We start from the raw sequence: 15,892 nt of genomic DNA, 5'->3' as shown, positions 1-15,892 counted from the left end.
AGGGCCTCAGGCTAACTTGAAGTTTGAGGTGTTATGAGGAATGGGAGAATTGCAGTAGACTATTTACTTGGTGCGATCTCTATGGCAGCTTTAAAGGATCGAATTTGACATATTTGCGGCAAAGTTTATGTTGGTTGTAAGCTCTATGAAATTTTAGTAGAGTTTAAGAACTAGAGCTCATGTGGTTTTCTCCAACAATTTCTCCTCTATAAAAGCTCCCCTCTCCTAAAAGTCCTACCCTTGACTATATAAGGAGGAACTTGGCAAAACCTTTTCATCTTCCTATGAGAGCATGACATCTCATCTTATCCATTTAAAATTGTACAACCTCATCTTTATGTGGAGTTTTTTTATGATATCATGTGTCACCTATGTACCACTACCATTACTTAAGAAGGAACGCTCTTGCAATGCCACATGTCACCATGTGTCACCTTCTTTGTTTTTGTAGCGTTTAGGTTGCCTTTATCTCTAATTTTATTTTGGTGGTGGTCTCATTGCAATCTACATCATCTTAAACATGGACCAAGTTATGATCTTAGTAATTGATTTAGATCTTAACTAAAGCTTTCATTTTAACAATTGACTATTTGTTTCACTAAACCTCGATATTTCGACCGCTAACATTTTTGACTTTGAACATAAGTCAACTAGCGATGAGGTTCCATCAATCTTGATCATTGATCAATATTGACGATCTAGATTGTCGATCGGGGGTCTTTAACGATTAAATTTTCATGCCTACAATAAAAAAAGCTTGAAATATTGTGAAAAAGTTAAATTAAAAAATACAAAATATTTGTGGAATTTCTATGAAGCTTTAGATAAATAACCAAATTTTACTCGAGAACTTGAGATTATAGTGACATCCAAATTCACTTTACATTGGATCATCTAATCACATTTCCAATTATGAAATAGAATTAGAGGCATCAAGCTAAGACGCAAAGCATGATCCCTCGAGTGGAGGACATGAAGTTCTTTGTTAACTCGTTCATGACTCATTAGTGATCAGAAATCAGTAACCTAATGAGCTTAATATATTGGTTGTAGCAACCCACGAGAAGCTTTCCCGTCCAGATAAAGGTCCAAAATCCCTACAATCCAAAAAGCAATCTAAGCCAGTAACAGGGATTAAAATTATTGTTGTTTACAACTTATAGGTATAACAATGGTGGCAAAAGTTCCTTTCCTGGTTCTGTTCACTCTTTTCTCCTCCCATCTTGCAGCCATGAACAGCGAAGTTCAGAGCACCTGATTGTTGATAACTCTAAGAGAAAGGAAGGGGAAGAAAGAGCTAGAAGAGGCCAGATCAGGTAAGCCCTTGTTTTGGATCCTTTCTTTCTTCATTTTTTTCTTCCTGATTCCGACTTTCATGGGTTTCAGAGGCTCTACCCATTAGTTTCAGAGGCATGTTCTATAAAGTCTTTATTTCATCTCATCATTTCATACATTTACATTCGTGTATATATACAAAAAAAATTACAGTTAGTTATCTCTGGTCTCTTGGATCATTTCCAAATCTGATGTAACTTCCTCTGTTTTTACGGATCTGGAGGAAGAAGTCTTCCTATGGAATATCTCACGCCAATAGTCTCCCTCAAGTTGGCGTATAGATCTCTGATGCTGAACTTGTCAAGTGAGTTATAGAAGTTCTTGGTATATATTGCTTTTGTAAGTATATCGGACTTCATCAGATCGATTACATTTCTTTTTCAAAATCAATCTAGAGAATGGCTCTAGTGTTTTAATAATTTATGCTATAACGTGTACAAGAAATTCTTTCACAATTTTGAACACAACAAACACAAAAATATACCACCTTTTTGTCTTGACAACTAGCAAGTCAGAAGCAGAACTTCTCGATCCATGTCCAGCCACCAACGTCATGTTCCTGAAAAGTGGGACTTGAGGGAGAAGATTCAGGCTCAGAAGGGAGATAGGTTTCATTTAATCTCTTGATTATGGCTTTTGCTCCTTCTATATATCTCCTGATGACTTCACCGGCTGGGACTATATCATTCACCAGCCCTACCCCTTGCCCTGCCAACATCACCATGTCCTCCAGCCGACCGACCGTCGTCCGGTTAGCAACTTGCCCGGCAAATCGCCGAAGAACAATCTCCTGATGATTTTAACTAGTCATCGGTTAACAAAGCGAATTTATCAGAGATATTACACAAATTATAAATGAAGTTAAAAAGGGTTGGCCACTGACTTCATCGTATACGATAGTGTACCCGATGATGGGTTGATTTTCATCGTTCTCCACATAATCAGGGGAGTTTCTCCATTTCTCGTGGAAAGGAGTGTTGAGACATCGGACAAGGGCTCTCCATGTAGCCCTTCCGTAGAGATCTGTCCTGTCTGTATCTTGTTCTGTGTAGTGAAGGAGTTGTTGCTTGTAATAGTCATTCGCATAGGCTTCCTTGGTAGCTATAAACCTGCACCAAGTTTCAGATTATGAAACGGTGCTTCTTCAAAAGCTAGTAGTGATGGGGACGAAACGGTGATGAACAGAAGAAAGCAGAAGAAGCTGACCTTGTGCCCACGCAGATACCCTTGGCACCCAGTGAGAGTGCAGCAACATAACCACGGGCATCGCTGATGGAGCCTGCTGCAGCAACTGTAACATCTCTGTCACCAACAACGTCCACAATTCTGGGAAGTAAAGCCGTCAGTGCCACCTACCAGACATGGAAATGAAACGGTAAGAAGCAGATCATCTTCATTATTTTTCAGATTTAAAATTTTTTTTTTTTTGGACTTTGATTAGTTTTCCTTTCAGTAGCAGTACAGTGTGCGGCAAAGACTTGGTTGATGCTATGGCCAGAGAAGGATCAGATCTGCTAGACCATCTTCTAGCAACAGGGCTGGTCCCATATGAACGGGATTAATGGGTTCCATCAATCCTTTCGATGTGATAGGAAGAAATCAAGGAAGCCGATACTGATGTTTTCAATGGCTCTGCATCAATCTGGGTTTGAAGAGAACGACGTTGGTGGCATCAAGTAGTGAGACGACGGGTGGGTTCTGCCAGAAGTCTGCATGACGACAGGTGGCCTGGAGAAATCAGGAAGAAGATGAAGAAGAATTCTGAAGAAATGGTTTCGACCGTGCTAACTAACTTAGTTTTTCTGAAGGAGAATTTGGTCACGGAATCTAACTTACATTTTCTGCTTCGTGAAAGAACGATAAATCAATGAAGGATGGACAATTCATGAGGTGACAACGATAAGACGTGCAGGAGCAGCAGAGATAAAGAGTTTTATGGCTTTAGAACTCTACAGAATCAACAGACTGAACTGAACTATAGAAACTGTTTCTGTCAAAAGAAAATGATGATGACGAAAGAGAAGTTGCAGAGGTAAAGAGTTTTATGGTTTCACGGAACTGATGAACTTGGACCAAACGAACGTTTCCTCTGTTTTATAATTCCAACAAGAATCAACTGTACTGACATAAATTTCACTGTTTGTGATAGTGTTATCATAGAAAATTTAGTTGCAGTATATGTGCTTCTATTGAAATATTAAAATAAAATAATTTTAATTTAAAAATAAAGAATAAAGCTAAAGTAACTCAAGAACAATTTATTTTTCCTTAATTTCTTATCTGCATAGAAAATTATTTTTTTATTTTTAATATTTCTTTAAAAAGGAATCAAGAGGTAAATAGTACAAACACCGAAAAATTTCCTACACTTTCCGGTTAACACAAACACATATTAAGAAGGATTGAAATTTCAGAAGGATAGAATAGTTTAGTAATTTTTCATGTTTTTAATGTTATAAAAGCTAAGAAATTTATGAATTTTTTGCAGGTTAAGAAGTGTTGTGGTTTCAGTTGTAATCAAGAAATTGGGAATTTATAAATTCTAGCTGGTTAGAAAGAAAGAGTTTCCAAGCTTCAATTGTGCCAAGTCTTTTCACTTTGGTCAAGCCACTAAAATTGATAAAAAAACCCATTAAGGAAATTGGTGGTGATGTTAGACTTTACTAACCTAACTTTTCCTCTCCCTCTTCACAAAGTAAGGATAGGGTTAGAGAGTATTGATCAAATACTAAAAACCATTTAGTACAAAATGGCTATCCGAGACATCCAATCATGATTCGACAACTGAAATAGTCATTTCGCACCAAATGATTTTTAGTATTAATCATCCAATGGTTTTTAACTCATAAGGGGACAGGTTTTCAAAAACCTAAATCAAACCTGGCCCAGTTTTCTAAAACCTATGGGAACTTTCACCCCCATTTTGAATGGGCCTCCATCGTGACTAGTAGACTTTGAACTTTAAACCTTTGCATCGTTCTATTTCAACCATTTCACTCTCACTTTTTTAACAACTACTGATAGCCGTTCATTTATGTGGGCCCCACTTTATTATGCCACCGCCTGGCCAGGGCCCATTTCTGTTGTTTCATTCTGTGCTGGCACAGGTTCTACTGAAGAAAGAGCGCAAAAAAAAAAGGTCAACAAGAGGAAAGGCTTACACTTCCTATAACGTGTCCTCCGGCCTCCACCCCTTGGGCGATGATGCAGTCGACTCCCGCGGCAATTGCTCGTTCTGCTTCTTTTACCGATCCCACCTGAAAGAGAAATAAAGGTTATCTAGATCAGTAAATATCCCAATTGTCGTTAAACAGCGACCACATTGGTCGATCAAATCTCTTCATTATGGATTTTCAGTACGATTTTGTCATAATATTTCTAAAACTCCGTTAAAAAAACAGAGTTTGATTATCCCTGTAAATTCCACTGGGAGTGGTTATATATAAGCTCCATTTTTAATACACACAGGACAGTAGCAGAAACTGACGTTAGGCTTCAAACAGCGTAGTCTGCACCATAAATCTTTGCTGAAGTCGACATTAAATGAAGAAAGAACAAATTTAGAAAGACACGCTAATCGATTTGTTTTTTTATGTTACGGAATTAGGGAGAGCGACTTGCCTGGTGGATGACTTTGATTCCTTGCTTGTGGGCTTCGTCCACCATCTCTTTAGGGAAATCTCCCCAGTAGACTTCCAGGCACGCGAGCTTCTCGTCGAAGATAGCTCGGATGGTCTTCTCGTTATTGAACTCTAACAGGACTCCTGCTCCGAAGGGCTTGTCTGTGAGCTTCTTCGTCTGACGGATGGCTTTCACCGTCACCTCGTAACCATTCTGAAAAGCCAAAAGTATGGGATTTTAGTTTGCATAATATGGGATTTTTCTTCTTCCTGTAATACCAAGGAAGAAGGTAGAAGGTGCTGACGACCGATCAGCAGCAAGTTCTTCTTGCTTTCATACCCATTAATTATCCATAGCCTTTTCTTGCAACAGAAACTGTACATAAATAGAATTCCAGAGAAGGAGAAGAGCGTACAACAGGGCTAGCCAAGAGTCCAATCCCTCCAGCGTTGGCGACGGCTGCGACGAGCTCCGGCCCAGAAACGTCTGCACCCATGGGAGCCAAGATGATCCCGTTGTCGAACCCAAGTATCCCTCCAAATTTCATATTTGCTTCTCCGTCCTCTGCAAAGCCCCACTTCCCTTGATTATCTTCTCAACTTGACACTCTCAGTACTACCGAGCACGCAAGTATATATCTTGTTCTCAGAACACACGTTCAGGACTTCCTTCACGTACAGAGTTCTCTGTGATGTTCAATTTCCTTTCTTCTCTCATGAATTTCTTTTCTTCGACTGCCGTGCTTAAGTACTTCCGCAGAAGAGGACTGCATCGCGTTGTCATCAAAACACGAGCGTGGGAGGGGAGCACGAGAGCATGAGAGCGCCTGGTTACACGAAACTGGAATGAGACAGAGAAATAAAAACAAAAGGAAGACCAGTTTGCTTGCCTGCTTGAATGATCTTCGTGCGGAGAAAGTAATCTGGGCTGGAGAGGCGGATGAGAACTTGTATGCGGCGTGCCTGCACGTGGGACACCAGAAAGATGCACGAGAGATTGGCCCTTATGAGTGACGCAGCGGTCAAGAAATCAAAAGTTGATGTTTAGTTCGTTCAGAACTGATCATCTGGAAATGTATTTGGCTCTAGCCTGTACTCCTGAAAGTAAAATGCTTCTTGTGGCTATGAGCCTAGGGCAAACTCATGACCAAATCTCGACCGTATTCTCTTATCTTTGGCCTTCTCTCTCATCCAATAACGTGGTGGAGGATTGAGCAAGTTACGTATTGGACTCCCTCCGACATAAGCTTGTGGAGCATGATCTACCAAGTTGGTCATTCGTGATGCTATTGCCAAACTCACCCAATTTGAAGAATGGAGGGCTAAGCATATTTATTGCGAAATTAATGCTCAAGCAGATTACTCCACCATACTCATAATTATTTTGGATGTATGTTCGTTTAGGCACCATTTGTCCCACCATTAGAAAACAAAATGGTGGGAAATTTTAGGTACACCCTCACCGTGAGGCCCGCTCCATGAAGTGGGTTTGGAATGTCTCACGGTCCGACACTCCCTATACACAACCATTAGAAAACAAAATGGTGGGAAATTTTAGGCACACCCTCACCGTGAGGCCCGCTCCATGAAGTGGGTTTGGAATGTCTCACGGTCCGACACCCTATACACAACCATTGGTTAGCCTGGTTTGAAATGGGTCCTAATATAGTTGAGTAATCACAATGGACCAGGTTATCTAAAGTGATATAATATTTTTATTATATAAGAAGAGAACCCGTCCAAGCAACGATACAAATCTATCTTTTATATGTTTTATTAATTTAAATTTATTTTAAATTCAAGAATTGATAATTGACATAATTTTGAGTTACTAAAAGTCCAATTCTAGATAGCTTTTCCAAGTACTATTAAAGAAAAGCCAACATCCATAAATAAAATTAGAGAATAATAACATAAAAATAGTAAGTGGACCCGATCCTTCTTAAATTAAAAAATAAAATAAAAAATCAGAGAAAATTCCTTGGAAAAAAAGAACGATTATATATATAGAGAGAGAGAGATAGAGAGAGAGATATATAATATCAAACGAAGAAATTCTTTATATACAGATGGTTTGCACGGACGATGCCAAACTACGTGATCTCAAACAAAGGCATGGGTTAATTAAGTATTTAACAGTTGATGTTGTAATTCTTTTAGTATGAGGTAATTTTTATTACAATTTTGTATTTGACATTTTATTTGATTAAAAATTTATCGATAAGTATAGTAATATATTAAATTGATTATTAATTTTTATTTATTTTCCTAGAAAAGGCAATAAGAGGTCCATTTAACTTTCCTAAGGAATATTTTAAAATATTTCTTGTAATTTTCTAATAAGTTATTTTGGATGTATGTTCATTTAGGGACCATTTGTCTCACTATTAGAAAACAAAATGGTGGAAATTTTAGGTACACCCTCACCGTGAGGCCCGCTCCATGAAGTGGGTTTGGAATCTCTCACGGTCCGACACTCCCTGGACACAACCATTAGTTAGCCTGGTTTGAAATGGGTCGTAATATAGTTGAGTAATCACAACGGACCAGGTTATCTAAAGTGATATAATATTTTTATTATATAAAAAGAGAACGAGGAATAAATCAACTACAAATCTATCTTTTATATGTTTTATTTATTTATTTAGATAAATTTGAATTTATTTTAAATACAAGAATTGATAATTGACATAATTTTGAGTCCAATTCTAGAGAGCATTTCCGAGAACTATTAAAGAAAAGCTAACATCCATAAATAAAATTAGAAAATAATAACATAAAAATAGTAAGTGGACCTGATCCTTCTTAAATTAAAAAAGAAAATAAAAAATCGAGAAAATTCCTTGAAAAAAAAAACGATTATATATATAGATATAATATCAAACGAAGAAATTTTTATATACAGATGGTTTGCACGGACGATGCCAAGCTACGTGCTCATTTATGCGTAATGAGCTCGCTACCGATCAAATGACAAACCAAACAGGCTTCTTTGCACGATTCTGAGCATCTTTTAGTCCTACTACTTTAAAGCATGTATTTGATTGTTAAAAAGGAACAATAACATCATTCCATGATTACCACCAGAAGTTGGACGGCTTAACCTTAACTTTGATGGAAAGCTCCATGGACACCCAGGCCAAGTGGTGCTGGTGCCTAGGGCAGCCGGTTCGATTTGATATCTCTCGAGCTCTAGCCAAACTCGAGATCCGGAATCGACTAGTTTATATTAACGAGTTGAGCTCCACCGAATCTAGGTTCGGCTCGACGACTCGCGAGTCGGCTCGTTAACAAGCTGAGTCGGGAGCGACATCGAGAGGGGGGGGGGGGGGGACTTCCGTCCGCTGTTGTCGCCGGCCGTATGATTTCTTCCTCCCCTCACTCCTTAAACTTTCCTTCCTCATGGCTCTTGAAGAAATCGAAAATACATTTTAGTAAAAATAAGTTTCTAGGGACTATTAGCGTTTCATGTTTTTTGTAAATATTTTTCTAATTAAAATTTCTTATTAAAAAAATCATATAATTTTCTAAGTAAATTTTTCCTACTAAGATGGGCAAGAAAATCATATAGAAATTTTTTTATTAAGTATTTGACAGTTGATGTTGTAATACTTTTAGCATGAGGTAATTTTTATTGCAATTTTGTGTTTGACATTTTATTTGATTAAAAATTTATCGATAAGTATAGTAATATATTATATTGCTTATTAATTTTTATTTATTTCCCTAGAAGAGGCAATAAGAAGTCCATTTAACTTTCCTAAGAAAAATTTAAAATATTTCTTGTAATTTTCTAATAAGTCACTAATAATAATAGGATTTAATTTTTTTTTTTTTTGGAAATATGTATCATAAGAAAAACATTTCTAGTTTTTCATAGAATATAAGTTTCAACCAGGGGCACTAAGGAGGCTATAGTAAATTTATGGCCAAATTCAGAAATTACAAAACAAGCTAGACAACATTTGGAGTAAAAAAGATTATTATTGGTATGTTTTAATCCTTTATTGAAATTCAATCCTGAACCTCCCCTATCATTCTTTTTTTAAAATATATGCATAATTTTATATATAATTTATTTGACATATATTTTATATAGAGTATTAAATGTAAGTTGAGCTCGAACTCGGGTAGAGCTCGAGCTCGAACTCAGTTAAAATTATCAGGCTCAAGTTCGATTACAATTTTAGGTTTGAGGCTAGGGTCGACTCAAACTCGAGTTCAAAATATTTAAATCAAACTCGGCTTGAACAAGGTTCAGACTCAGCTGGATTCGATGCCACCCTTATGCCCAATTTTAAGTAAAAGTCATTCTCAATTTTATGTAAAATATATGCATACTTTTATATACAATTTATTTGACAAGTATTTTTTGAAAAGTTTTAAATGTATGTTGAAGCTCGAACTCAGCTCGAACTCGGTTAAAATTATTATGCTCGAACTCGAGTTCAAAATATTTAAAGCAAACTCAGCTCGAACATAGGCAGGTTCGGGTTTGGCTCGGCTCGATGCCACCCCTACTGGTGCCTAATGGGATTATAATGGATCACAATGGCAAAATTTTACTGATGGAGTCTGGACCTCTTGGTGCATGTAATTCGACAAAAGCAGAATGTCGTGCCCTCTCACAAAAAAATTGAAGTTTTCTCTTAGCACTTCAGCTCCCCCGTGGTTGTTGAGGGGAATTCAACAAATGTTATTGGAAGGATAAAAAAGAAACTCTCGACCTCCATAGAGACTCTCATGTCTTTGGTGAAATACAGGATGTATATTCCCAAGTCATTGTAGAATGGCAGAATATACTAAAATCTGCCAATAGTATCTTGGATTCTCTACCTACGGAGGGAGTATCTAGTATCTCCCTTCTAATTGCTCCTACTCCTAAGACTTGAGGTCTTCCTCTCCCTCCACATGTATTCATTTCCCCTGAAGTAATAAATGCTCAAGATTTTCACCTTCTAAAAAAAAAAGAAAAAAATAACAGTAGAAATTTTGAAAAATCATAACGAGATTTCCATGAGAGGGGAGAGGTAATAAAGAGTCCCTCAACTCCCTAGCCCTAAGAGAGATGTATCATTTAGATCATATGCCACACCACGAATACAATTTCCATGAGAATGAAGAGGTAATAATCTGTCTGTCAACTCCCTAGCCCGAAGAGATGACATCATTTAGACTATCACACTAAAACTGCTCAACTGATGGTTGAAGAAACTGACCTTGGTTAATTGTTTCACTTTAAGACATTCTTAAAACCATTTTCAGCCCCAAAGATTAATGAAAATGGGAGCAAGAGAAAGGAAGAAGATGTGGAGTTTCGACGACAAGCAAGAGAGACAGACAGAAATGTCCTGATCCTAAAAAGAAATGGAAACAGGTGCTTCAATAAAAAAATGTCAACTAAACTTCAGAGAATGTGAAATACAAAATCCTAACCTTGAGACCTCTTGCCTGGTGACCTTGAACAATAAATTTTGCTACAACCCTTGCAACAATGTACCCCAGGCCATGGGCCCAGAGAGGATATTTAGCATATGGCCATTCCTGCAAAAAACAAAGTCCATAAGTAGACTACTCACTTGACTTATGCATAACAGTTTGAAATTCAAATACCACCAAGAAAGTGCTGATATTGATATACCGCTTCATTGATGTACCGTCTGCAGTCCCCTTCTCTGATGGGAGCAGAATCGAAGGAAATTAGACCAACAGGGATGTTCTTCTCCCTAAGATTAAACAGGATTTCGTCAATCCTAACAAAAGCACCATCATCTGTTTTCATTAAATATTTTGCTGGAATAATTTAGTCTGCAAAAGCCAACCCAAAGAGATCAAACCAAACAAAAGAATAGGAATAAACACTGATGATATATGCATATTATTTCCATTTTTCAATATTATTCTCAACAATTTTAGAGAAAAAATCAATAAGATTCATAAAAATTCTATTTCCTTTTGACTTTAAAATTCCAGTTTTAAATTTTTTGCCAAGATAAAGATTTAAAAATATACTCACCCCAAATGTGCATAGTGCAACAGTTTTCATAGTGAAAGGGCGTAATAGTCAACAAATGGCATCAATTGGATATCCCCATATCTCTGAGCTTCTCCCCACAAGTCTGAATTGACCCGCTTGTTCTTATGCTGAATATTCACAAAAAATATGGACATTATAAGCATATCATGCCATTGCCTCCTATAAATGAAGTCAAAGCTGAGACAAAACATTAGGAAAATATGGATTGGAGATATAATCAACATTGGCATATCAAAGAATTAGTTCAGAACCGAAAGATAATTAGACACTATTTTCAAAACATCTCGTTTCTTACAGCATTGTACTGCATCCATGACCTCCTCACTGCCATTCACCGTTCAAAATTATTTCCATTTGAGAAAATTCCAATGAGCAGTGAGACTCCCTTCTTGGAAACTGGAGGAGCTTTGATGTGTTCAAAACCCACCATCAAGTCATGATCTTCAGAAACAGGTAAACCATTTGCTGGATAAATAGGAGATCCAATCCATCTCCCACCCTGAAGTCATTCACCAACCATCGTTCAAGTCTCTGCAAGGATAAACTTACAATCATGTTGCCTCACCTTTTACAATTTCAAGTAGATTTTAATTTTTGTAGTCCTAGAATCAATACTGAGTTTGATTCCACCTCTTACCTCCCTATATGAAAATGATGTTTCGTGTCTCCCATTCACAGTCATGTGGAACCCCTCTCGACCAACCCATAATGTGGCAGCAAATGGATGGCCACCGAAAAAATGGAAAATTGACACTTAAATGTGCTCTTCCTTTGGAGGTGTTAAGTGCTTTTCTATCACCAAGTTCAGTTATGTAAGTATTGTGATTATCGTCGACACTTCCACCCATTTGTTCATTACAACAGACAAGCCCATCAACTGTGTTATATAATACAGCGCATTAGAAAAGGTTCCAAGAACAAATTAATGCCTAAGAGATGAGTCTAATTTTCACAAACAACATGACCAACAGTTCAACACTTTTTCTTTTTAAAATCAATGAGAAAGGGGAATACACTACGTGTGTACAAGAAATTTTGTTTACTCGAGTCACTAACTTGATGAGGATATTGAAGTTTCGAACATACTCATTTTCTTAATCATCCAATAGCATTTCAGATCTAGAGAATTTCACTCCAAGTCCACTTCCTTCGAACTTAAAAAGTATTCCATGCTTTCATCCAGCTATAGAAGGTGCTGAGATCTGTATATAGTTCCTAATCATGCCGCCAAAGTTGGATTCCTAGCTCTCTTTCTGGATCCATCAGAGACATTACAGACTGGGAATGTTTTTCACAGTGTGAAAATTTAATTATGGAGCTTACCTTTATTGACTTATTCAACATTTCGAGAGCAACATTTGGTTCCATGGATTTTTAATACCCCAGAATATTACATGCTACAGTCAGAATAACAAAGCAGTAGTTAAGAAATGTGAATTAGATATTTAAATAAAACACTTCAATTCTACTGGCAAGGGGAGAAAATAGTACAGAAAGAGGAAAAGGAAGCAGAAAATACCATTGCGGGTTGTGGAAGAACCATAAGTAGGATATTTTTCCTCTTCACCCCAGCCATGCTCAGTAGTCCTTGAATTCTGAACTATAATTGGGCCATCTGTTGAGGTATCACCTTGTAAACTGATGTTGCAATGCAATATAATAGGCAGCTCTTGTTCACCAGAAAATCGTGCACCCACTACTTTAAATTGAAGACTCCCAAAATGTCTAGAAGAGATTCCAACCACACTAATAGAAGAATCTTCAACAAGCCCACAAGGAAACTCAAGTAGAGTTTCATTTACCATCGTCCTCAGATTCAAGGCACTTAATTGTAAAAGGGCAATGTCGCTCTCTTATATTGTTACCCTCATTGCTGCTATTAATAGCCCTTGAAGCTTTTTCCTTCGCTAGTGTTTCTATTAGTTTTTTCCATGCAATGAAGGCATATTTGACTCCTTGAGCTGTGTCAGGCAAAGAATCAGCTCTAGACATCAAGTCACACATCTGACCCCACAGAAGAGTGACTTTAAGCACATCTTCAAAAGCATTTGCTGCTGAACATAGATCATCCAATCCTTCAACAGGGATAAGATGAGGTTTCAATGGTGAGACCTTTCAGGCAATTGAAACTTATGGCTGTCACTATCCTCTGATTGGGCCACATGTTCGGAGCTGCCATTGAAGAAATCATATGGCAATTACTTCCGTGGATGGGTTTCCATGAGGCTGTATCGTATAACGAAGATAATTGCTAAAGCAACAATCAATGTGCTTCCAGTCCATTTCTTCATTCTCCAATGAGATGAAATTTCACTGTCATGACAGAAGGTTCTCTCTCATACTATTTCACTCGTAAAGGACAGCCCCATTTGCATCGCTAGGCACCAGCTGGTATCCTACTCTACTAAGAACAACGAAGGAAACTTCAAATGTATTTCCAGGTGTCATGTAGTAGCTGAATAAAAAACAAGAGCATTTCAGGAGACCAGCTTAACGTAATTGATAAGGTTAAATCTACTAACAATGCAGAGAATACTCATGACAACACAGAGGAATCAAATTGCAACAAATAAATATAAGGTAAAGGAATGATGCAGCTCGCTTCCAAAGGTTAGCCGTTAACAGACAGAATATTATTATTATTATTTTTTATTTTTAAAGAATCGGCTAAAAACGAAAAAGCGCAGTCAAAAGCGGATTCTGGCTACTAAACAACTGTCATTCAATAGAAATCAAATTGCAATCATTAGTTCGAGATGGCAGTAAGTATGCCATTACTCTAAAAGCTCACAACAACTTCGTCAGGGCTTTCGGGCCTCATCTCTCTTTCCGCATGAGTGTCCCCTCGAGTCCTTGACAACCTAATAATTTATCTACTCATAAAATTTCAAATGTCTTTGCAGAGGCGAAAGAAAGTAAGTTAAAGTTTCCTACAATGTATACACTTTCTTCCTAGATCTAATTTCAGCTACCTTGAGTACAACAAGGAGCAACATTGAGTTGTTTAACGCACTAGAACACTTCACAGTTCACAGAGAAATGAAGCAAACAACCTTCGTCAAATCTCGACTCTCAAGATCAACATTCATGTCTACCGAAACCAATAAATAGAAATAGAGAACTATTTCTTCAAGTTTACTCCGATCTCAAGCGCGCAGAAAAATTAGCAGAGAAATGAACTAAAGAGTATAGGTGAAATTTTAGCATTAAATAAAAAAAGACCATCAATGATTTGAATCTAAGATCGCTTAAAGTTGAAAAAAGAAGAAGAGACTAAGAAAACGTAGTCTAGACGTAAGCCAACTGACGTTCCGAGCACCGAACCTGTCACCGTTCTGCTCTCAGGGCTTCGATTTTCGAAGGACCGTCACTCGTTCATCCTCTCGACATGGCAAAAGCCGACTTCTTAGCTTCTGCAGTGCCGATCGTCGGCTAACCGACAAAGCTGTCGCGAGTCACTATCGTGCACACTACAGAGAGAGATGCTTGCAGTTCACTGTAATAGAGACACCATGCCCCTGTTGCCGTGGAATGCAATCAGACAAAGACCCGTCCCGCCGGTTTCGTCTCAATGGCCAATGCCACGGAGGAGCGAAAGTAGGCGAGGAATCAGCAAAAGCTAGTTGGAGATCATGTGTTAATTCGAATATTTTTCGGACAAGTTTAGAGATATAACCCGTTGTATTACTTGTAAAAAACTTCTAAAAGAATATATTATATATAAAAGTTAAAAAAAAATTAAAATAGTTCAGAGTTTAGGGTCCAGCCATAACCATGGAAGGATGTTGGGTCAAACTGGTTTGGCGGTATGGACTATGGACTATGGACTATAGAGTGATGAAATCGGAGTTGAGAAATGTTCAAACCCGGTGACTCATGGGAGAACCCACTGACCGGCAAAATCGAAAGATTCAACCCATCGGAGCCGTCAAAGGTACTCTGAATTGCGGTCCAGTCAATTTGGTCAGGCATGTGGGGCCAATCCGGTCTCTCCGCATGCTTTATTGGAAAATGGTGCGCTCTTACCCAATTCGAAATTTCCATTTTTTATTATAAATTTAGAAATTTTAAATTAAATTAAATAAAAAACAAAATTACCGGCTTTAGTGGCCAATGACTATAAAAGCACGATCGAATTCACGAGAAAAAAAAAGAAACTAGTTCGTATGAGAAGAGATACGAATGGATCTTCGTTGTCGGTCACAAAGACTACTGTCCACTCGACTAGAGATTTTGTCCACCACAATCTTGCTTTTGAATCCCGTTTACGTGTCCAATGAGCGACTTCAATTGCATTGACTTCCTTCCCTTTCCCATCTCATCCATGTTCATCCATTTTACTCAATTTTTCCAACCCTTTGTTCATTTTCCCTGGGGTGTTGACATTTCGGAAACTTGTAACATATCGGGTTTCTTAAAATCCGATTTTTATTTTTTTTATTTTTGTGATTCAACCGCTTTCAATTTGTATGATACAAAATAGTTATTTGAGCAGGATTGGTCGGAATTACAAGAACAGGGTGAGACTGAGTCAGGTTTATTGGGGACGATCAGGATCCTATTGTCTAAATACCTTTGAAAACCAAACCATTATTAGCCATTTATGGGGTCTATTGTTTGTCTTATAAAATAATAATATTTTTATTAATTAAAAATTATATAAATAAATAATTTAAAATTTACCCTAAGTATAAATATATATAATAATAACAATTATACCTTGTATTATATGATGTACTTATACAACGTTTGCCATATAAGTGGGAGAAAATAATGTGGGACCCACTTATAGGTTCATTTATGTGGGTCCTATATAATTGATGGAGTTGGGGGTGAGTGTCAATCCTTCTATAATGGATAAGTCTCCACTGTCTCCTCCCTCCTTTTAAGGGCCAATGGA

At 37.5% G+C, this 15,892-nt stretch overlaps 1 protein-coding gene and 1 long non-coding RNA gene across 3 annotated transcripts; both read right to left on the bottom strand.

The window, feature by feature from the left end:
* Positions 1-1,846: 1,846 nt before the first annotated feature.
* LOC137958394 (uncharacterized) lies at positions 1,847-5,503 on the bottom strand. The gene is made up of 6 exons (XM_068805384.1): positions 5,372-5,503; positions 4,957-5,169; positions 4,497-4,592; positions 2,542-2,687; positions 2,219-2,444; positions 1,847-2,125 (listed from the first exon to the last, which is right to left on the bottom strand). The coding sequence occupies exons 1-6, from the start codon at positions 5,501-5,503 to the stop codon at positions 1,847-1,849; spliced, it is 1,092 nt and encodes a 363-aa protein (XP_068661485.1).
* Positions 5,504-9,799: 4,296 nt separating this feature from the next.
* Positions 9,800-14,592, bottom strand: LOC137960271 (uncharacterized). 2 transcript variants are annotated; one of them, XR_011114129.1, is made up of 5 exons: positions 14,317-14,592; positions 12,512-13,447; positions 10,972-11,099; positions 10,597-10,763; positions 9,800-10,499 (listed from the first exon to the last, which is right to left on the bottom strand). It is a non-coding gene; the product is annotated as an uncharacterized lncRNA (long non-coding RNA). The 2 variants fall into 2 exon arrangements; XR_011114128.1 differs by lacking the exons at positions 12,512-13,447; positions 14,317-14,592 and adding exons at positions 11,288-11,523; positions 11,630-11,932.
* Positions 14,593-15,892: the final 1,300 nt, after the last annotated feature.

Source organism: Aristolochia californica, unplaced genomic scaffold, assembly GCF_029961685.1.
Source record: "Aristolochia californica isolate CCGP_79_NKW_82.1479 unplaced genomic scaffold, dmAriCali1.0.hap1 SCAF_3, whole genome shotgun sequence".
Classification (NCBI taxonomy): Eukaryota; Viridiplantae; Streptophyta; class Magnoliopsida; order Piperales; family Aristolochiaceae; genus Aristolochia; species Aristolochia californica.
Note: the sequence above shows the minus strand (reverse complement) of the source record. Positions and strands in the feature narration are given on the sequence as shown.

Coding starts and splice junctions, on each gene's coding strand:
- LOC137958394 (XM_068805384.1), bottom strand. CDS start 5,503: ATGAAATTTGGAGGGATACTTGGGTTCGACAACGGGATCATCTTGGCT. Junction 5,170..5,371: donor GACTCTTGGCTAGCCCTGTT/GTACGCTCTTCT, acceptor TTGGCTTTTCAG/AATGGTTACGAGGTGACGGT. Junction 4,593..4,956: donor GAATCAAAGTCATCCACCAG/GCAAGTCGCTCT, acceptor TTTCTCTTTCAG/GTGGGATCGGTAAAAGAAGC.